The 22395-nt window shown below is 53.5% G+C and overlaps 1 protein-coding gene across 1 annotated transcript in view; it reads left to right on the top strand.

Moving 5' to 3' along the window:
* The first annotated feature begins 15817 nt into the window (after positions 1 to 15817).
* Positions 15818 to 22395, top strand: part of CNGB1 (cyclic nucleotide gated channel subunit beta 1) — a 46905-nt gene continuing 40327 nt past the window's right edge. The window contains exons 1-4 of the mRNA XM_033127997.1: positions 15818 to 16267; positions 17072 to 17146; positions 21175 to 21262; positions 21941 to 21968. Of these exons, the coding sequence (XP_032983888.1) occupies positions 16260 to 16267; positions 17072 to 17146; positions 21175 to 21262; positions 21941 to 21968 (199 nt within the window). The 5' untranslated portion in view covers positions 15818 to 16259. The remainder of the gene's footprint in view (positions 16268 to 17071; positions 17147 to 21174; positions 21263 to 21940; positions 21969 to 22395) is intronic.

Raw genomic sequence — 22395 nt, 5'->3', positions numbered from 1 at the left:
CCCCTACCCAACGGGGAAATGAGAGAGAGCATGTCTCTCCCAAGTTCACCTTTTGGGGGACTGAGCCAGAGCTCTGTCACCACCTACCGCCCAGCCTCTTCACAAGAGAAGCTGGGCTGCTGAGGCCAGAGTGGGGATCAAGTTCAGTGTGGACAGAATTCAGAGCTGTGAGTAGAAGAGCAGGCGGCAGACCCAGGGGCTGCGGGCAGCTGGGCACTGGAGCAGGGCTCCCAGGCTCTGTGCCTGCCCTTTGCAACCTGGGGCCAGGGTCCCTGGCAGAGGAGGGACAGAGAAGTACTCCACCAACACCTGGCTGCCCATGCTGGGGGAGTGGGGACACCGTGTCGTCATTGCCCCAGAAGGGCCCTTTCAGGGCTGCGAGTTTGCACACAATGACCTGTGTGGTGCCCACTGGGTCAGGCCCAGTGGTGCTCCCCATTCCCCAAAGAGAAATGATACCAGAAATTGACTCCATATAAGGGAGGGCTGAAATATCACAGTCAACTATGAAACAGGGGTTTACCTGTCATTTTATCTTAAAAAATTTGAGGTCATGCAAGTGGGTTAATTTTGTCTTATATTAAATAAAATAGAGTTTCCATTTTATATATGACTTATCATGTATTTTTAAAATTTTATATGTGATTATGCTAAACATGAATGCCAATAAGCCACAATAAGCGTTTTTACTTGACACCAAGTAATGGTAACAGCCAACATTTATTAAGCTCTCAGTGTGTGTCAGTCATTGTTCTTCCCAGTTTATTTCATTCTCACAATCACCCTCACAAGGTAGGTATTATCACTATCCCATTTTACAGACAAGCAAACCGAGGTACTGGCCTCTGTTACTTGCCTCTCAAAGCAAAGAGTTTAACTGGTTTGCTCATGACTAGAGACCAGACCATGTACATTTTTCCACGTTGGTTCAAACAGATCTACTTTCGTTAATGGCTCCATAATGTTCCATTATTGGATGTATTATAATTTATTTGATATGTGCCCATCTTACCGATGAACATTTAGGCACTTTCCAATAACCAGTCTTCTACTGGTGGATATTTGAATGTTTTTCATCTTTTGCTATAACACTGTTGTGACCAACCTCTTTATACACATATGTTTGTGGGATTGAATATTTCTATAAGGTAAATAAATACCTAGAGATATAATAGCAAAAATATTTTAAAACATGTGAGGTTAGGGAAATGTGTAACCCACAAAAGTGGTCCCCAAGGGGTAGGAGCAACTGGGAGCACTGTGAGAGGTCTAAGGACTCTGTCCCCTACAGGTGTTGAGATGTTGGCCTGGGTCCAGAGGGTGCTGCCTCAGCCCCCGGGGACTCCTCAGAAGACCGAGATGGAGGAGGAGGAGGAGGGGCCAGAGCCTGTGCTGGAAGTGAAGCTGGAACCAGAGCCCCAGCCTGAAATAGCCCTCCAGGAGGCAGAGCTAGAGGAAGAGCCCCTGGTAAGAAACGAGGGCAAGGAAGCGCACCCTGGCTGGCCTTGCTGCTCAGGGACTTCCCAGCTTGGGGCAGCTGCCCCTATGAACCTTCCACAACAGAGAAGGTTGGAGCCAGAAGGAAACGTGGAGGTCATCTGGTTCTGTAACACACTGGAGAGTAAATATTTTCTGCTTTGTGGGTCATGCCATCTCTGTTAATTACTCAACTCTGCCACCGTCCTGTGAAAACAGTCATAGACAATATGTAAATGAATGAGCATGGCTGTGTTCCAATAAAATTAATTTACAAAAACAAGCAGCAGGCTGAATTTGGCCCACAGGCCATTGTTTGGCAATCTCTAGAGCAGGGGCGTCCAAACTTTTTTCAACGTTTTTCACCAAGCGCCATATGCGGTAAAATACACAAAGAGCCGGGCCACTCACTCGAGGTGAAGTAGGTATTGCCTCACCTGGTTCATTTAAGTAAACTAAATATATTTTTGGAATTTGCTGCAGGCCAATAAAAAATGGATTGCGGGCCACAGTTGGCCCGCGGGCTGCAGTTTGGACACCCCTGCTCTAGAGTCTAGAACGGAGGTACTGGAAGTAGCCAGTCCATGATGAGATCCAGAGCTTGCTAGAATGTAAATCTATCGTGTAACTAGGCATACTGCTTAGTTTCAGTTGGTATTTGTTTTGTAGTAAGACTTTCTTAATGAAGGAAGTAGTGTGTTGATATACATTCTGGTGCAAACTGCTCATTCACTGTGTAACAGTAACAGTTTGCAGACTGACACTGGTCCATGGACCACACTCTGAGTAGCACTGCTCTAGAACTTTCCTTCAAGCTGATCAAAACCTGCCAGTCTGCATCTCATTCATTCAGGAGCCTGATGACAACTAATTCAGAAGCTCAGTTAAACAGATTTGATTTGGCTTTTAATAGATGCCAGGCTCTCAGTGCTGGGAGCATAATGAATAAAGCATTGGCCCTGAGAGGTCAGCAGATAAGTACCTGGCCAGGTCATTCTCCAAGGAGACAGAGGTGATGAGGAAATGTGGTGAGCTCCAAAAATGGCCTCAGCTCTACTTTTCTGGGAGGGCCAAAAAAGCATACCAGACTAAGAACTATGGGAGCTCAGAATAAGGAGTCATCTTATCTTTGGAGATTGGAAGATGGCCTGGGTGTGCTTCCTTGACACAGCAGGCTGAGCTGAATTATAACTGGAGTTGATGAAGGAGTGGGATGCTCCTAGCACAGGAAAATCGATTACTGGGGAAGTGCATGCTGTGTGTAGGAAACAGTGGGCTACTCAGGTATAGGATTTGTGTGCATATGTGTTTGCATGTGCACGCGTGTATGTATGTATATGTATATGCCATGTGTTCTTAGTAATGTGTTTGTGCCTATGTATGTATTTCCAAATCGGGTGTACATGACCACATGCATGCATATTTATATGTGTGTATCCACACGTTTGTGTGTATGTGTATATACATTAGTCTGTCTGTAGTTCCATGTGCATGTGTGGCATGTTAGTGTGTGTATATGCACATGTTTCTGAGTCTGTGAATGTATGCATATGTTTGTGTGTCTGTACATGCATGTGTATATGTGTATGGACATATCTGTATGTGTCTACTTGTGTATACATATACATGTTTTGTGTGTCTGTGCCTCTATGTTCATGCATGTGTGTTCAGATGCAGAAGTTTGTGTGTATGTGCATGTGTCTATGCATATGTATGTACCTATGCACATGTCTGTGTGTCTGCAGTATGCTCGCCTATATGCATATGTCTTGAATTGTGCTGATGCACACATGAAATGATGTGTGCGGGACAGCACATTTGTGTGTCAGTGCCAGTATGCATGTGTATGTCTATATGCCTATGTTTATGTGACTGAGCATATAGATATGTGCATGTGTGCATACATATACCCGTGTCTGTGTAGATATGCGACCATGTGTACATGTACATCTGTATGTATACTTGAGGTATATGCATGTGTATGTGAATGCATGCATACACATGTGTGTATACACAGGTTTGTATGTGTCTATAGGCATTTGTATAGATGCTTATGCACACACATGTAAATGTACATGTGTTTTGTGCCATGGCATATGATGCACTAATTTTCTGTCTGTGCATGTATACACATGTGCACACATGCTTTGTGGGTCACCATTTGTGTACGTGTGTGTGTGCTCATGTATGTATTGCCTGTGCCTGTATGTAAATGTAAGTGAGAGTGAGTGTGCACATGTCTGTGTCCGTGTGTGCATGTTTGTTGCACATGCACATGTGTGCACATGTAGCAGCAGGAGGCAATGCTGCAGAGGCAGATGACAGAGGCCAGACTCCACCTGGCTGCTGGAGGGGAATGGAAGGTGTGACACAGAAGGAGAGGGAGAGCCCTGACTGGTGGCTGGGTCTGGGGGGGGGCTCTTCTCACTCCCTCTTCCCCTCAGCTTGCTCGAAGACTTCATAACTCTCTCTAACACTCCTCCCTCTTCTCAGGCCATTGAAGTGGGGCAACTTCCTGGGGGATGATAGGCCTGGATGGGCATAAGGACCCAGCCCTGGATGAGGGACCCCTGGGGTTGGGAGAAAGGGCATGTCCTAGGTGGAAGGTGAGGCCGCCAGGATTTACAGAGATGATTATGAGAATGGAGTTGTGGAGAGTGGGAGAGTCCCTTATTGGGTGGGTCAGGGGCTGCCCCAAGCTGAACCAAACTGGTCTGTCTGAGGGCTTACATGGTCCTGTTTGAACCCTCCAGCCACCTGAGGAGCCGTTTGAAGGGGAAGAAGTAGCTGCGGCTGACCCAGGCCCTCAGGGTAAGTGCCAGAAGCCCGCGCTGGCAGGACCGGCACTGGGAAGGGGCTGTGTTCTCCCTTGAGACCCTTGCAGAGGAACCACAAGGATGGCAGGCCCATTTTATAGATGAATAAACTGAGGCTGAGAGAAGCGAAGGGTGGGCTCTTGGGGACTTTTTAACTGAGCTGAGCTGGAACCCCCTTGGGGTTCTCCTCTCTCCTCTGCCTCTAACTTGACCTCCTCAACAGTGCAGAAATGGGCCTCTCAGAGGCTCCAGATCTAAGGTGTGAGGGACTCTTTTCCAGACATACAGAAGGCTGTCTCTGCTCCACCCACATCCCTCCAGGCCCAGGTCGCTGCGGTTCCTGAAGTGAACAGGTACCTACCACCCTCCCTTTCCTTAGGGCCAGACCCCAAGCAAGCTAGGGAGCCATTGGGTGGTGGGGACCTGCTACTGTTCTCGGGTCCACAGTCATTCCCAGGCAAAGTTTGAGACATCTTGAGAATTGGCGGAAGGGAGCCTCAGGCAGAGGCTGGGGGTCTCCTGGCCCAATGGGCAATGTCACCAAGAGAAATGGTGGGTGGGGCCAGAGGTTTCGCAGTGCTTGGGTGAAGTGCAGCTTCAGTGTGGTCAGAGCTTGTGATTTGCCCCCTGAAGCCAGAAATCCAGACTTTTTCTCAACATCTCCTAATTGGCTCAGACATTTTAGACCATTGGTGCTTGTCCAAGCGAGCCTGTCCGTGGCTGGGGCTGGCCTCAGGCAGTGAGCCTGTGACGCTCACGTTTAGACTGATCAGCTCCGTTACAAGGACCCCCCCACACACCCTCCAGGAAACCTTCAACCCTTCTGGAGCACAGATGTGTGCCAAGTGCAGGACGGGGGCCCCTGGAGCCTGACAAAGGGTGATGGAGGGAACTGGCTGCTCTTGCAGGACATATGATGAGGGTGGGCTGGGGATGGCACTGGGCATGCCTGACTCACCAAGGGTTGGTGTCCCCCTCTTCCCAGAGAGGGACACAAAGCTCGGGGGGAAGACACGTGGCTGAAGTCTCACAGTGGGGACATGGAGGTTTGTGATTCAAACCAAGTTCTTTAGCTGCGGACTCACTCTGACCAGGTGGGGGATGCGGAGTTGACCGGGGGCCGGTATCTCTGTCCCTCCCCAGTTCCAGAGGCTGGGTGCTGACTTGGCTCAGGAAGCTTGTGGAGAAGGTCATCCCGCAGCCCGCTCATAGTGGTCTGGAGGGCTCTGCTCAGGTACTGCTGGGGCTGGGAGCTGAGGCGGGTGGTGAGAGCCCAGCACCTGGGCTTTCTGCTGACTTCTGTCTGTCTGTCTGTCTGTCTCAGCAGGCAGGAACACAGATCCTTGGGCACTGCAGCGCTGGGGGCTTCGGTAAGGCCAGGAGATAGGATGGCTTTACAGGGGTGGAGCTGAGGGGTGGTTGGGCTGGGCCCTGCCTGTGGGGAGAGAACACAGGAACAGAGCTTCTTATCTGACCACCCCGGGTTTCACACCTGGTTTTGAGTTGGGCTGCCTGGGGGGCTCTGGGCAGGCCTCTTGCTGCTGACCCCCTTCCTTTCATCTGCAGATGGACCCAGTGAGGCTGACAGGGTCCAGGATTCTGGGTGAGTCCCCGTCCCTGAATGCTGGTTTCGGAGCCCCTAAGCTTCATCTGTAGTGTGTGTGGTGGGGGCAGCGGGGTGTTCAGAGCCCAGGGTCTTGTGTTTAAGGGCAGATCCCACCCAATCCACCACCACCTCAGTGTGTGATCTTGGACATGCCTTCCATCTCTTCTGGACCTCACATTTCTCATCCAAAAAATGGGGATGATGGGCCCTGGGCTACCCATGGTTCGTTATATTGATTACTGGGAGATCCCCAGGTGGGGGCCACCTTCTGAGGACAGGAGGAGGCATGGATGAGCTGCTCATGGATGGGTTTCATGTTGGGTGGGTGCCGTGTGGAGCCCAGAGGCAGGGCCTGGGCCACCGTGGCGGCATTGGGGTGCCCAGGTTGGCCTCACAGTTGGCAAAAGCTTCAAACTTCTCAGAGCTGACCGAGACAGGTGGCTACCTTGTCATCAAGGGTGGCAGGCTGAGTGAGGATGGCAAACGGGGGAGCGCATGTCCTTCTCCAGCGAGGGACCATGCTCAGGGAGGGGCCATGCTCAGGGAGGGGCCATGCTCAGTCCTAGTGGCCACTGCCCTGCAGGAGTGTGGGCCCAGGGTGGCCAGATCCTCCCGTTTTTAAAGAGAAGCTAGAAATTTAGTGTTTTTCTGTTGCTGTTTTTTTTGTCAAATCCTTAAGTTTAGATGCCAACTAATTGAAAAGTTTTCAGAACACTGTGGGCTTCCCAAATAAGCCTGAAGACTCCAGTTTGCAATCTCTACTGGAAATCCAGAGTCAGGCATTCATCTCCATTCATCCCATTCCTTCCTTCCTTCCTTCCTTTATTCGTTCTTTAGACTGTAGGGTCCTTGAGCTCAGGGGCTTTTGTCTTGGTCACTGCTGAACACCCAGTGTCCAGCACAGTACTTGCCTTAGTGAGGGGACTCAGCAAAGAGAGGTTCAACAAATAGATGAATTAATGAATGTATACAATCACCCTTTCCACTTATTTATTCGTTATTCCAGTTCTCCCTTTATTTCTTTTGCCTTCTGGAAGCAGCCCAGGTCAGGGATCCCCAGGGCTACTTAGCTGACTTGTGGAACCAGTAAAGTGATTTAGGATAAAGGTACCCAGAGGACTTGCCAGCTTTCTTTTGGGCCATATTTGGGGGTGTGGTTCCCCTGGGAACATGGAGCTTCTCGGAGGAGGGAGGGGCTGCCTGGAGGCAAGATGGGTCTGAGACCCAATGTTGGCCCCAGCACAGCTACATAATTTGTGGGGCCCAGTGCAAAATGAAAATGCAGGACTCCTTTAAAAAACGTATTGAGTTTAAGGCTGTGACAACAGAACATTAAATGAAAAATAGTTCCTTTTAAGTGTGGGGCCTTGTGTGACTACACTGCTCACCTACCTGTGAGACTAGACCTGTTTATTCCAGTCACGGGGGCCCCACGGCTGCATTCAGGTCCCTAAGCGGCCCCCACCCCTTACCTGCCGCCCAGGAGACCACGGCTAGGCCTGTTGTCCCAAAGCTTGGCCCAGCCCAGAGTCAGAATGTGAGGTTGGCAGAAGTTTCCCCACCACCTAGGATCCAATACAAGGAACCCTCTGAGCAGAATGAGAGCCGAGGGTGAGGAAGGGCTGGGTAAGGAAGGGCTGGGCGAGGCCTCGGACCCCAGCAGGCAGTCAGGACAATGTGGCTGGCCACTTTGTCAGGCCACTCAACTGACCACCATCCCCTCTGTAGACCCGGGCCCTGGCTACTCAGGTGGTTTGAACAGAATCTAGAGAAAGTGTTGCCTCAGCCTCCAAAAACCTCTGAGGTAAGTAGAGGAAAAGGGGTAGCAGGAAGCTGACCACGTGGGAGGATTTTTGGGGTCCCAGGAAGGGCCCGCCTACTCCAGCCATCTATCCCCATGCCCCATCCCCAGGGCCGACGGGAGGGGGTGATCTCCCCCTTGGAGGGTCCTTGATGGGAAGAGTGACTGCAGAGGGACAGGGGCTCAGGAGAAGGACGGTCCAGGGCACAGCTGGCCAGGGGAGGGAGTGCACAGGGCTTGCTTCTCTCCGTGTCCTCACTCCCTGTTTATGATCTAGGGCTGCAGAGATGGACATGCAAATGCTGCCTTGGGCCCAGGTACAGAGAGGGGACCAGGGAAGGGCCTGCCTAGGATGGTCACAGGCTGGGCTGGGGGTACAACTGGAGCCTGGGGGATCCTATGGAGAGGTTCAGTGCTTGCCAGGAGTGGGCTGTTACGGGGGGCTTTAGAACCCCAACCCCAATCCGGACTGGGAAGGCAGTGGCCTGGGACAGCCTTGTGAGGTCTTAGACAAATCTGTCCCCCTCCCTGGGCCTCAGTTCCATGTCTGTCTGATGACAGGTGTGGGTGGGTGGTCCCAATGGGCTCCCCAGTCAGTCATGTTGGCCCCTCAAATCCGGACCCCTGTGCCCTTGAGGGCTCACACGGAGGCCTGCCATGTCATCTTTAGTCTCCTGCTCTCTGCTGCTTAGAGCCCCCAGGAGAACCCTTAGAAACGGAGCCCAGGCTGCAGGCCCCAGAGGGCCTCTCGCTGCCCACTGCTGGCCCCCTGGAGCCCGAGGAGGAGCTGACTCCAGAGCCCCAGCCTGACTTGCAGGCTTCCTCCCTGCTGCCCCCGAGGGACCCTGCCAGGTGAGCTCCCCAAATACCACACCTTCCATGGGCAGCAGGATCAGTGCCTCATCTCAGCCCAACACCCAACCTGCACCAAACTGGTTTGTTAAATTATAAAAGTAACACATGCCCCTGGGAGAAAACTGAAAGGGGTTTCCAGGGCCCCTTCCCAGGGCAACTGAATCGGCAGCTTCCCTTCCTTCCCCACTTTTTAGGCACAGACAAGCTTGTCGGTACATTTCACGCTCCCCTGACAATAACAAACCACATATACTGTTCTGCATCTTGCTTTTTTCACGTGATAACATATCTTCGAGGTGGTTTTATGCATCTAGGTCTGCTTCATTCTTTCCACGGCTGAGTAGTGCTCCATTATATGGATGTTCCAGCTTTTATTTTACCATGCACATTTGAGCAGCAGTCAGAGGCTTACCCAGGAAGGCCAGGGAGGGGAACAGTAATCTTTGGCGGGAGACCTGGTTCCAGTCTGCCTTCTGGCAGGCTTGCTGTCTGCCTTTGGCAGGCGGGGGTGGAGGTGGAATCCGACTCTGGCCTCTTTCCCACCCGGACACGGCTGCTCTCTCCCACCCACAGGCTGGTGGCATGGCTCCTGCACAGGCTGGAGATGGCCCTGCCGCAGCCAGTGCTCCGTGGGAAGGCTGGGGAGCAGGTGGGTGCTGCGCTGGGGGAGTGGGGACCGTGGGTGGTGGTGGGAGGGGTCTTGGGAGCTCAGGCAAGAGTGCGATGATTGACCGGTGTCCGGGGTGGCGGGTGGGGGCAGTCATATAGAAGGAAGAAGGGAGCCTGCAGCGGGCGCCCAGCCTCCCAGCCTGCCTAGCTGCACAGCTCACATTCATTCCACACATAGTCTCTGAGGCACTGGCCACAGGGCTGAGGTGTGCTGGCCCAGCCCTGCCTGTTGGGAGGTCCTAGTTGCACAGTTGGTGGGGGAGGTGCTTCCATGATGGGGAGCAGAGAGGACGTAGGGTGCAAAGGAGACATCTCCAGGGAGCATCAAGGAAGGCTTCCTACTGGAGGTGGTCTGCAAACTCAGACTTGAAGAAGTACCAAGCGGGAAGGTGAAAGTGAAGGCAGGTGGTTTGGGAAGCACCCTTGAGGCAGAGGATCGGCCTGTGCGAAGGCCCAGAGAAAAGAAAGAGCTGAAATGTTCTGGGAGGAAGTAGGGCTCTAAGAAAGCCAGGGTCTCTGTGTGTCCATGTCTCAGTATGTCCATGTCTCTTCTTCCTCTCCCTCTCCGAGAACCTGGTCCCTGCCCTTCTCTCTTGGGGACAATTGGACACCTTCATAGAAGCACCTGGAACTGGGAGGCAGGAGGCTTGGTCCCAGTCTGGGGCAGTAGGAGTCGGACAGGCAGCCTCAGGGCCCCTTCCCTGCAGGCTGAGCCCTCAAGCTCTGCATTCGTGCAGCCTCTGCAGGTGGCAGAGGAAGCCTAGCTTTGGAGTTTTCCAAGACGAGGAAAGGGGGCCCTGGTGGCAGGAAAGACTAATCCGTGGAGATGCCTGCACAGAGTGGAGAGGTCCCTGAGGATAGGAGTGGGGGCAGAGGAGGTGTGGTGCTGGGGGAGGAAAGGCCTTTGTGCAGATGGAGCTTTGAGACAACCTCTCAGGGAAGGATGGGAGGAGGTTTTTTAATGGAGAGAGAGAACCAAATAGAGGGCATTCCAGACATGGAGCCCAACCTGGACAAAGGAGCGGAGGTGGGACCAAGCTGTGATCCTGGTAGGAGAGGGACTGGAGCAGAGGGCGGCCTCTGAGGCAGGAGAGGAGAAGCAGAGAAGAGATGAGCCTGAAGCAAAGGCATCTTTTGTGGGTATCCTAGGGGAGGAGAAAAACCCTCCTGCACCTGCGTGAGCTGGGGGGTCGTTGAAGCAGGAGGCCAGGGAGGAGGCCACAGCAGTTGTTTTCCCCTTCGTTCCTATGTAGGAACCTGATTCCCCTGTGACATGTGACGTGCAAACTAGTAAGTGACATGTGAATGGGTCCTTGTGTGTGTCTTTGGGAGGATTGCTGGGTCTGAGCATACGTGGGTGGGGGGCTGTTCCTAGCCAGGCCTGGACTTGCTCTGGGGGCACATTCAGGGTCTCCTAACCTGGGGCTGTGGGAGCCCATGGTCTGTAGACCCCGTCTCAGGTCAGCCTGGCCAGAGCATGGCCCAGAGCCAGATGGTGTCTGGAAGCCCCTGCTGGGGGCTGGGGGAGGGTGGGGGGGAGACCTGACCTGCCTTCCTGCTTCCATCCAGAGGAGACAGTTCTGAGGCCGAGTCGATGGGCCTCCTTTCCTGCTGACAATACCCAGAGAGAGCTCCCCACGACCCCCTGGCAGCTGGGCCAGTGGGTTCGGTTAAGCAGAGTCCCTGGTTGGGGGGTGAGAGGAGAGGGTTGGGGTCTCCCTGGGGAACTGCATCCCATAGACTCCAACTCCCTTGAGCTGGGAGGGCACCCCCAGCTTATGGCTGGGTTGGGGAGGTGCATGCTACCTTTCATGCCAGCCCTGCGCCAGGACTGGGGGGCAGACTGAGGCCAGCAGGGGAGGGCTAGGGTCCAAAATCTGCTCTTCCTCCATCTTATGGCCTTTGGAAAGGCATATGGTGTATAGACTATCCATCCATCCATCCATCCATCCATCCATCCATCCATCCATCCATCCACAAAGGGCCATGGAGGGCCTGCTATGTGCCAGGCCTGTGATGAGAGCTAGAGGTGAGCAAAGTGGAGTTCAGGGCCTGTGGGTGGTGGCTCTATTCCACCCTGACACAGGCCCCATGACACGCTCCTCTCATGTCTGCAACCCCAGCCCACTGGGCCGATGGTGGCCTTTACAAGCCCCTATGACCCGGAGCACAGACAGGCCAGCTGACTATGGATCTTGGGTCTGAGAGTGGCCATGGGAGGCGATGGGTGTGTATAATTGTGACCACTTTGTGAGGGGAAGGCCTCAGAGCAGGGCTCACTCAGTCTCTTGGAGCTTGTGGCCATCCTGGAGGGTACAGAGCAGGGACCCCCATGGCTGTTGGGGCAGGCAGAGAGACAGACGTGCCCAAAGTCACAGAGCAAGTTCTCACGGAGCAGAGATTAGAGTCCACTTGGCCTGGTAGCAGTTGCTCAGTCAAGCTGAGGTTAGTGAACAGAAAAAGTTTCCTGAAACAGAGACCCTCCTAGGGGCTGCTGAGAGCTCTGAGGATAAAGTTCCTGGCCCTTCTCATCCTCCTCTCTACTCCTCTGGAGGGAGGCAGGATTCGCAGCCAGCTGTGGACAGGGCCTCCCTGTGTGCAGGAGTGTGGGGTCAGGGGTGAGAGTGGGCAGCAATGGGGCGACTCAAAACCAGGGCCAGAAACTGGGCCTTAGTTTCCTGGCACTGGCGTAACAAAGGACCACAGACTGGGCACCTTGAACAGCGGAAATGTATTCTCTCATAGTCCAGGAGGCTAGAAATCCAAACTCCAAGTGCTGGCAGGGTTGATTTCCTCCTGGGGCTCTGAGGAATAAACTGTCCATGCCCCTGTCCTGGCTTCTGGTGGCTGTGGGCCATCCTTGGTGCCCCTGGGCTTCTAGCTTCCCTCTAATCTCTGCCTTTCCGTCTGTGTCTGTCAAATATTCCTCTCCTTTCCCTTATAAGGATACCAGTCACTGGATTTAGGGTCCACCCCGAATCCAGGATGAATCTCTTCCTGAGATCCTTAACTAATGACATCTGCAAAGACCGTATTTCCAAACAAGGTCACATTCCCAGGTACCAGGAGTTAGGACTTGGATTGTTTTGGGGGGACACTATGAAACTCACTCACTACACAGGGTGACCCGAAGGGTCTGGGGGTGAGTGTCCCTCCATTCTCCCCACTCCATGCCCCAGCCTCTCCATTCTTCACTCATTCAGGCGCTCATTCATTCATTCCCTCTACCTGTCCACCCAGCCACCCATCCTTCTGTCTTCTCCTTTGTTTCAGGGCTGGCAGCAGCTGGAGGTCTCTGAAACAAGGGAGAAGGGAGCCTGGGAGAGTGCAGATGGACAAACGGACAGATGGATGGAAGGAAAGAAGGGTGTCCTGAAGAGACGATCTGCAGGGGAAGGGAGGGGGTGACGGTCAACCCCCCACCCTCCTTGAACAGTGACCCCTGAACTTCCCCAGGCTCCCAGGCAGGACGAGGATGAATCAGAGCAACCTCCTCCAGTCCCAGAGTTGCCTCTCGGGGACCAAGGCTGGCCCCTTTCCAGCAGAGCAAGGGGGAGCCTGTGGCACTTAGGCTAGACAGCAGGAGGACTTCCCCACCAGAACGCGGGGAAAGCCTGTGAAGGAAGGGCTGAGGGGACATCTGCACAGCGTGGTGCCTGCCACACACTTGGTGCCCCACCCCACCCCACCCCCCCGACCCAGGACAGATTTTCCCACAAGGCTCTCTTCTTAGGCTTGGCCATGTTTTCTCTCTCAGAGGGTCAGAGCCACCCGTGATGGCAACAGATGCTTTCATAGATATTAAAAAGCATGAATTAGCACGTTGAGCCTGTGATTGCATGTTACTGCTGCAGATAAGCTAAAATGAGCACTTAGGCTTGAAAAGTGGGAGGATGAAATGAGGCCGTGACACGGGGGTTGCAGGGAGGAGCAGTGGCCAGGAGTCCTGAGCCGCTTGCCCTGGGTCCCAGCTGGCCCACGGGTATCTGTGCGTGAGGCAAGGAGGGATTCTAAAAATTAGAATTAGTTGCCAACATTTAAACCTCAGGTGGCTTTACGTCGAAGTCTGGCTTCTCTCGAAACCTGGGAAGATCCAGTTGTAATGGGCGCACGCGACACTTGTGAGGACAGTCTGGGAAGCAGCTGCCTCCTGCCCTCCGCCTCCCCCATATGCACCATCTCCCTGGCAGGGCGGGCCTTTGAGTTTGACAACCCTGAGGTCTCAAACTGGCGGTGAGGGGCGGGCAGGCTGATAGAGGAAATCAAGAGAGCAAATGCCGACAGGTAAGAGAGGGAGAGTGGTGGGTACTTGAGCGAATCCCAAGTCCTTGATGCAGAAGGTAAAGTTAGGTACTGATTTTAGGGGACTAGGGTGTAGGCAATGGGGAGCCATTTAAGGTGGTTGAGCAGGGGAGTGACTTCACAAAGATTTCTCTGAGGCTGAGCAAGCGTTGGCGGCAGGGAAAGTGATCAAAGCAGGGTTCTTGAGCTTTGGGCCCCATCTGAAGTGTCTTGGACTTAGGCCTGCCAAAGAGTGTGCAGGCTTTGAGCCACAGCTTGGGCTTTGCCAACAGCCCAGGGGCCAGGTGGGGGCCTGGAATCTGTGCCCCTGGCTTCCTGTCCACTGGTCCTGGAAACAGGAGCTCTCTCCCGAGATGGGGCTGATAATCTTCACAGCTGGAGTCAGAGCCCCATTCCCCATCCAGCGGCCCTAAGGGGCACCTTAGGCTGGCAGAGAGGATGCTGGCAGGAGGTGGAATGCCCCTGCGGGACTCCAGGGACAAAGTTTAAGCCCTGGATGGAGCAGCAGTTTCCACATGAGCTTGAGCACCCACAGTGCTTTAGTGGGCCATCTGTGACCTGAGTACCTGGGGGGCCCCGGAAAAGCCAGGACAGCTGTGAATCAGATGCCTGAGGAAAGGGGGTGAGACGGTGTTTTCTTCACCAGGCCCACTCGGGGCTCTGAGTCAGGATCAATGTGGCCGATTGCCCTAGGGCTGCCCTTCCTGGCTGGTACCTGGGGCACCATCCTTCTCAGCACCATAGACTCTTTGACTGTAAAAGAGGGATGTCTTAGGGCATGCCTTGCAGGCCTGGCACAGAGCTGAAAGGAGGAAATGCTTGTAAAATGCTTACTCACTAAATAGAACATAAAAAGAAAAGGTTAATGAAAAGAAAAGTGGAGATGTAAGCGAGGACGCATCAACTCTTCAGGACGCCAAATGCTGGGCTCATTGAGCACCCATTACGGAGAGGCTGCCAATGCCAGGGAGGCCCTCATGGGGCACATTTATCACCTGGGATAGCACATCAGGGCAAGAGGCAGGAGTCAGGCGACCTAGCGCTGCCTCCAACATCCTGTGTGGCCTTGGACAGGTCCCTCAGCCTCTCTGAGCCAGCTCTCTGCTCTATAAAGTGGAGAGAGTACTGTTCTCAACCTGCGGGTTGCCGTGAATGCTCATAAGCTCACAGGCCAGGGGATGTTCTGTCCCCTGCTATGTCAGGCAGGAACTTGTACCATCGCTGGACAGAAACATAGAACGACACGTACGACACATCCCATTACCGGATTTAGGGCCACATGTGGAGAAGCCTCCCTGGTCAAAGCCCAGGGCTGCTTGTTGGGTCAGAGGAGCCAGGACCAGCTGTGGAAAACGCTAGTTCAAGGTGTATGTGGGAGGTTTCCCTAGTGGGGAGGCAGGCGTTCCTCTGTGAAGCAGGGTAACCTCTGTACCTAGAAGCCAGAAGGCGGGAGCCAGGAGTGAGGTGACTCTTAGAAAGTATTCAGCCTCATGCCTGGTGCACGGGAAGCACCCCATAAAAGGTGTTGGCCTGTGTTCAGTTTGCTTATCTGTAAAATGGGGTAAAACATATAAAAGAGGGGAAGTAAAATGGGGATAATAATTATTCCCACTACAAAAGGTTGATGTGAGGACTAATTGAGTTAATCCACATACATCACTTAGCACAGGGCCTGGCACATAGTAAGTGCTCAATAAATGTAACTTCTATTATTATTATTATTACTGTTCTACACCATGACCAGCAACTTCCAAAGTCACAAGGTAAGACTGGAGGCCAGCTTCCATTTAAAGTCACCATTAGTAATTCATGCTTGGCTTGAGCGCCACCAAGGCCCCTGGAGCTTTTTGGAAACACCTGGTATCCAGGCAATCTTTCCCTTTCTCCCTTTCTCCTGCGTGAGACACCCCTGCACCCACTTCTGCCAAGCTCACAGCCCCACAGTGTTTTCATTGTCAGGGTGCATGGCACTTGGAGAAGTGTTGAAAACTGTAGACTCCTCTCTGAAGGTGGGACCAACTCCATGAGAAAGTTGAACCCCTTGGAGAGTGGAGCCTCTAGGTCCAGGAGGGAGAGAAAGACTCCCAGAAGCAGGTGTTGAGATGATAGGCGTGTAGTATGCTGTCACCAGGGGTTGGCATCTAGAGTGCCGGCAGTGGGGAGGCTCTCCCTGCAGCCCTTGGGACATTCCAGGCCACCCTGCACCTGGATGTGGCAGTTGAATCCTGAGCCTGGGTCTTTTGGCATCACCTGCAATACCGTGGTTAGAAGCATTGTTTCAGCTTCTGCACAAACTCCAAAGAGGCCCCAAGGAGACAAAGACTACCTGTAATGGAAGCTCTGTCTCAAGAGGAAAAAGAGGGGGAAACTAATGGAAGAAGACAGGGCGAACGATCGTGGACTTCAGCCCATCACTTTAGCACCACTCTGGTTGCCAATGGTCCTACTGATGATGGCAGCATGTCCTCTGCTTGGCTGAGAGCTGGTGCATGGCTGGTGATGGCCAAGGCTCCCTGTGTGTCCCTGGGACTCGGAGCCCCAAGCCCACTCTCCCTCACACCTTGTGTCCCCTGCAGTCAGCATCCTCCCTGGAAGGCCAGATGAGCCGGATCTTGTCCTGGAGGAGGTTGGCCCTCTAGGGGACATAGAGGACGAGCATCAGGATGGCAGCACCAGCCGGCAGGGCTCAGAGGCAGCTCCAGCTTGTGACGAGGAGAACGAGGCCAGGGAGGAGATGCCCAGGTGGGAGCCAGAGAAGGCCCTGAACAAATGATTGGGAAGATGATAAGCACATAGTGGAGAAGCAAAGGCATAACAGGGCATAGAGTGTGAGCCAAACCTGCCTTCCCCTCCCCCGCCCCCGAGACACCCATCCTTCTTCCCATGGGCACAGCAGCTGCCAGGTTCTGTGCCATCCCAGAGACCAAGCATGGATGGACTCCCCTCTTTTTCTTTCTTTCTTTCTTTTTTTTTGCACGAAAGATAGCATTTCACATGAACCTACCTATCTGCACCTATATTCATTTAGCAATGTACTTTGAGGTCTTTCCACCTTCAGCATGTAGAGATCATCCACATTTTCTTTTACAGCTGTCATTGTATTCCATTATATGGATGTGCCGGGATTTGTTTAACCTGTCCACTATTGGTGGACATTCAGGGTAATTCCAAAATGGTATTATTATAAGCAATTCTACAATAAATACTCCTGTACATGCGTATGAGTACAACACAGGATGTCTCAGGTTCTCCGGTCCATGACTTACGTTACAAAGATGGGGAAACTGAGGCCCAGAGAGGGTCAGGGGCTGACCTCAGGTCACCACCAGGATGGTGGGGGCTGAGATAGGCCCTTCATGCCGGGAAGAGACCTTGTTGCTAGAGAGAGCCCGGGGCTGCTCAGGTGGGAGGCCCCAGATTGATTCTTGCTTGAGGAGGCCAGGTCTGGTCTCAGCGGCCACAGGACATCCTACTAAACATGGGGCAGGAGGTAGACTCAGATGCACCTGCAGGTGGGCTCACCTCTTGCCTCTGACCTCATCTCAGGGGGCTGCCCCAGATCCAGGAAGAGAAGGAAGATGAGGAAGAAGACAGAGAGGAGGAAGAGGAGGAGGACCCTGAGTAAGGCGCTGTGCCCCTGGCTAAGGGGTGACCCAGGGAGGTGGGGTTACAGGGAGGGGTATCTGGCTTCTGGGGTAGGAACGCCTTCCTTTCTTCTGTGCTGTGTGCCACGGGGCACTGACCAGAGGGGCTGGGGAAGCTGGGGTCCCCCACTGTGCTCATAATGACCTGGGACTCAGTACCCACTACTCAGCACCCCCCCACACACACACATATGTACAAGCAGACACTAGCACACAGTCTCCATGAGGGTGGGGAGTTTCGTCTGTGGTGTTCACTGCCATGTTCCCAGAGCCTAGAACAGTAGCTGGTTGAATGCACGGATGGATGGATGGATGGATGGACACACGCAGTGGGCTCCCGGTTCTTCCTGGGATTAACAAAGCCAAGACACAGAGCTGTCTTCTCCCTTACAGCCTCCCCAGTGGTCAGTCCCATGGTTGCCTCTGATGCCTTGTAAGTCTTCCTGGATTCCACTCCGGTGGCTGATTCTCCACCCACACCCATAAAGTTTTCAACATCCACATACACACAAGAGTCCAGTTAAGTCAGGGTTAAAAATGGAGATCAGAAACCACTAAAAGTTATAATCATCAAACGTGCTGAAAGACGAGATCTTAATCATTCCTCAGGAGAGGACCTTCGAGGCTGCCCAGCTTCCTTAGTGCAGCCTTGCTTGCCCTCTGCTTTCCACCTGCCTCTGTGTACGAGAGCACATAGTAGGCAAGTTGTTCCCCCACTAAACCTGTGTGCCCAGCACAAAGGCCTGCAAAGCCCTTTCTGGGCCACTACTCTTGAGCTGAAACACCCCCTGACGGCCAGTGATCCAGTGTGCTCACACACATGCCCATGCACTAACTACACGTGTTCTCTGTGCACAGTGCACACAGGTACATATGCTCGTACACACGCTTCTGCTCTGCACATACACACACAGACACACTTGCCAGGTTAGGAACACATTTACCCACGCATAGCCTGCATACACGCACAAGCACACACAACACACACTCGTGCACACATGTACACTCACAGGCACACACATACACACTTGCACATACCCACACTGCATGCATGCACGTGCTCACCAGCACATGCATACAGTTACCCACAATGCTGCAGGCACACATACGCTCACACAAATGTTTGTCCAGAGTTTCAAACTCAGGGAACTTATAGGCCCCAGGGTCTCAGGTAGGGACGGGGACACTGTGGTAAGAGAGTGATCCCAGAGCCAGGGCCAGAGGGTCTGGTGTGGGCAAGAAGCTGGGCTGTCACAGGCTGGGGAAGGATGCTCCTGGCCTGCTTTGCAGAGGCACAGGGGTGACTGATGACGTGCAGGCCCTGGTAACGGGTGGATGGTCGCCTAGCGACCTGGTCTCTGCTGGCAACAGCTCAGCTTTTCCTAGCAACAGCAGCCTTTTGGTCCCCACCTGGCCTCCCTGGGGTGTTTCTGTAGCGTTCCCTGCACCTCCTCTCAATCTGATTAGAAGCAGGAAGGATCAGTGGCTCATCCACCACCGGAGCCACACTGGCTCCAGAGCCGGGCTTGCAGGCTCGGGCTGGGCTGGTACTCTCCAAAGTCTCTTTGTATGCACTGTCCCGAAGCTTGGGATGAATGTTTTCGTCCCCAGCTGAATACCTGCGCCATGGGCGTCCTTGTCGGCAAAGACAGCGAGACCCAAGTAGGTGGCTGTTCCTCCTAAGGGCTCCCCTCCTTCCTTCTTTTGTGGTTGGAGTGCCAGGTGAAGAGTCTGCTGAATGCAACAGTGAGAAACTGAATTTGGGGGCACAGCCTACTGGGTGTCTTGGGGAAGGAGGAGTGGGCTGTAAACCCTTGCAAACTGGCTGCTGCTGCTACTCCCTGCACCATTCACTTGGAGAGCCAGTGGTTCTCTGGGATGCCCACTGGGGTTTGGAAACTTCTAGAAGTCAATGGCCTGATACTTCTGGGCCAGGCAGGAGGGGCTCTTGGCAGGCTCTGGGCAGGCTGCCGACCAGGGGCAGCATGGCTTTAGGCACAGAGGTTCCAGGACAGCTGGCAGCACTGTGGTTGGGCTGGGTAGGTGTCTCAGTAGCTGGAGATGTTTGTGAAAAACGTCCACAATCCACGTGCGTGATTCATAGCCCTGATGAAGGCTGCCTCCTCTGGGATTAATAATAATAATAACAAAAACAATCACTTTAACAGTTGCCATTCAATTAGCACTATTTCCTATGCCAGACACGGTGCTAAAGCATCTGTTATTAACCCCGTTTCATAGACGAGAGAGCCCAGAGAAGCTCAGAGACAGTACGCTACACGTCCCGGGGTGCCTGGCAGCGAGTGCAGAGCTGGGCTTCTGTCCCAGGTGGGGCTGGCTCCAAAGCGAACACTTGGGACCGCAGACAAGGAAAGCTGCTGACCAGTCTTGACCAGAGTTGAGAATGACCCCCGACACGGGGAGTCGTTTTTGACTTTTCCATGAGATTCTCCGTGGCCTTTCTGACCTCGCCCAAATAAGTCACGCTGGGCAAGTCCTACCCACTTAACAGATGAGCAAACAGAGGCAGCCCCAGGGCTTCCTGGTGACTTGTCCACGGCCACACAGGGACTTCCTGGCTGATTCTGGAATAAACAAGACCCAGAGAAGCCTCTGAGCAGACTTTGGGAAGCTCGTTTCCTGGCCCTGTCTGCTCTGAGAACCCAGGAGGGCTTCAATACTTTTAGAGAACCCACAAGAATCTTTTAATTTCTTTAAAAATCAGGCCAACAACAACAAAAAACTTTTAGATGGAAAAGAATATTTTAATATATAATATGAACATAAGAATCTTCACGTAAATGAAGTCACAAAATATAATTTTTAATGTATTTTTATGGAGGAAGTGGCCCGTGCAGGCTAACGTGACCATGCCCCATGAAAGTCATAACATGCTCTTGCTTTTGTAACTGGAATCTCTTTGAGGCAATCTGTTTCTCCTTGGGCAGGGTAGAGAATATGACCCCAATAATTCAGGCCCCACGTGATGGAAATAACCATACAATGAAGAGAAATACAGGTGGGTAAATCCTCCAGACACTCACCTCACTCTTCCACGTCACGTGTTGCTGTGTGGACACTCAGAGGCAGGCAGCAGAGTGTTAAGTACGTGGCCCTGGGGTCGGAGACACCTGTGTTTCATCCACACATGCCTTTACAGGCTGTGTGACCATGGACAGGCCACTGGACCTCTCTGAGCCTCCGATTTCCAAGCTAGAATGAGATGAGTCGCAGCCCTGGTCTCTCAGGGTTATTTGGGTGAGGGTTCAGGGAGACCTGAGCATGCAAAGTACTGGACCCAGAGCCTGGCACACAGCCTGTGGGAGCAGCTGCGGCAATACGATTGCCGGTGGATTGTGCTCCCAGGCCGCTGACTCCAAACTGACTGGAGCTGCCATCTGGCCCCACCGCCCCTCCCACCTCGGGAGGGCCAAGAATAGAGGATGGTGAATCCAGGTTTTCTGTGGGATTTGGGTCAGGTCAGTTCACCTCTCTGGGCCTCACTTTTCTCATACTCTCTGCCCTGCCTACATCACCAAGGTTGCCTGGAAACTCTCAGAGGGGAAATGCCGGTCATATATTTTGAACACTATCCAGCGCCCTTTGGTCACACCCCAGAGCACAGTTTCTCAAACCGTCCTCTGTGCTTTCTTTGCACATGATAGTCCCCTTCCCTGATGCCCTTCCTCACCTATTTCTCACAGTCAACTCATCGTCCTTGAGGCCCAGCTCACCGGCCACCTCCTCTGGGGAGCCCTCCTTCCTAGGCAGAATTGTGGCTGTGCCCTTCTTAGCCCCTTGCTCCAGCACAGGTCAGACTGGGAGACGGTTAGCAGGACATGGGGTCTGCCACCCGCCCTGTGCTGGAAGCCGCCTGTGAGCAAAGACCTATTCTCGGGCATATTTGTGCCCCAGCTCCCAGCACAGAGCTGGCACTCAGCAAGGTTTAGGAAACGTTTAACACCCCTAACTCCAGCCCTTTCCTTCTCCCTCTCTGGGTCACAGTATCCCCCTGGAGAGCTGTCTGGTGACACAGGCCGGTGAGGACCTAAGAAGTGTAGGTGGGACTGAGCCCCGGAGGACCTCACGCCAGGTATGGATGGAGTGGTACCAGGCCTGGCACCTGGCTCCCTCGGAGGCCTGGGTGGGTGTAAGCGAAAGGGACTGGACCCCCCAGGGGATGGTGACAGCTCACCAGATAGAGGGGAGCAGGGTGGGGGGTCTTGCGAAGCTCTGCTCATATCAGGGGTCAGATGGTGTTAGCAAGGGCCTTGGGTGACACGGCTGAGGATGGGGAACCTGCACTTCAGTCCCCACATGGCTGTATCACCCTGGACAAGTCTCCGCCCCACTCTGGACCTCCGATTCACTCAGTGGCCACCTTTGTAAAATGGGGCTAAACCCCCTCCACAGGGTGTTGTACATAGCTGTACACTGTGAAGTGCAGTACCCGGTGGGGAAGGCTGTGGGGACTGCTTTAGTTGCTTTGTCCCCACCTACGCAAAGCTGCATAAGAACCCCTTGTTATATGTGACAAGTCCAAGTGTTGGGGCCTGGGGATCCTGTGTGCACCGCCCTCCGCAGCGTGGAGGCCATTTCCCTGGATGCCTCAGAAAGTGGGGGGGCAGGGCCTGGCCGGCTGGGCTGGTGAGGAGTAGACTTGGGGCCCATGAGGACCCCTGAAGGCAGATCTCCTGACAGGGGCTGGGCTGGATGAGGTCTGGGCAGGGGCTTGCTGGTCACAGCTCTGTTTCCACTTTATTTTTTGCAGGAGGAGGCCGTGGACGCCAGCTCAGGAGGTAGTTGTGGGTGTGTGGGGGGGTGGTGGCAGTTATAGAATGTCCAGGATACTTTCAGGCTGGGGGCAGCCTGGCACAGGGGCACCCTACCTCCTATCCCTCTATCTCCACCTTCCCTACACCCCTTCACCTGTCCCATTCTCAGGCAAACCCCTCCTCTGGGTCTTGGGGCCACATTATCAGAGTCCGGTGATGTATTTCAAAGGCTCCAGGGGAATTATCCTGAGTTTCCAGGATTCCAGCAGGCCTGGGGAAATCCTGCTCCCAGCCAACCCTTCCTGCCACCTCCCTCACTGAGAATACAGCTTTCCGGGCTACCAGCCAGCATCAGTTTGGCTCAAACATGACATATCTGAATGAGAACTGGGGCCAGAGCTTGCTAAGGACATGTTCTAGACTCCACATTTCTCAATGAGCTTTTTCTTAC

Source organism: Rhinolophus ferrumequinum, chromosome 15 (assembly GCF_004115265.2).
Source record: "Rhinolophus ferrumequinum isolate MPI-CBG mRhiFer1 chromosome 15, mRhiFer1_v1.p, whole genome shotgun sequence".
NCBI classification, from domain to species: domain Eukaryota; kingdom Metazoa; phylum Chordata; class Mammalia; order Chiroptera; family Rhinolophidae; genus Rhinolophus; species Rhinolophus ferrumequinum.
Note: the sequence above shows the minus strand (reverse complement) of the source record. Positions and strands in the feature narration are given on the sequence as shown.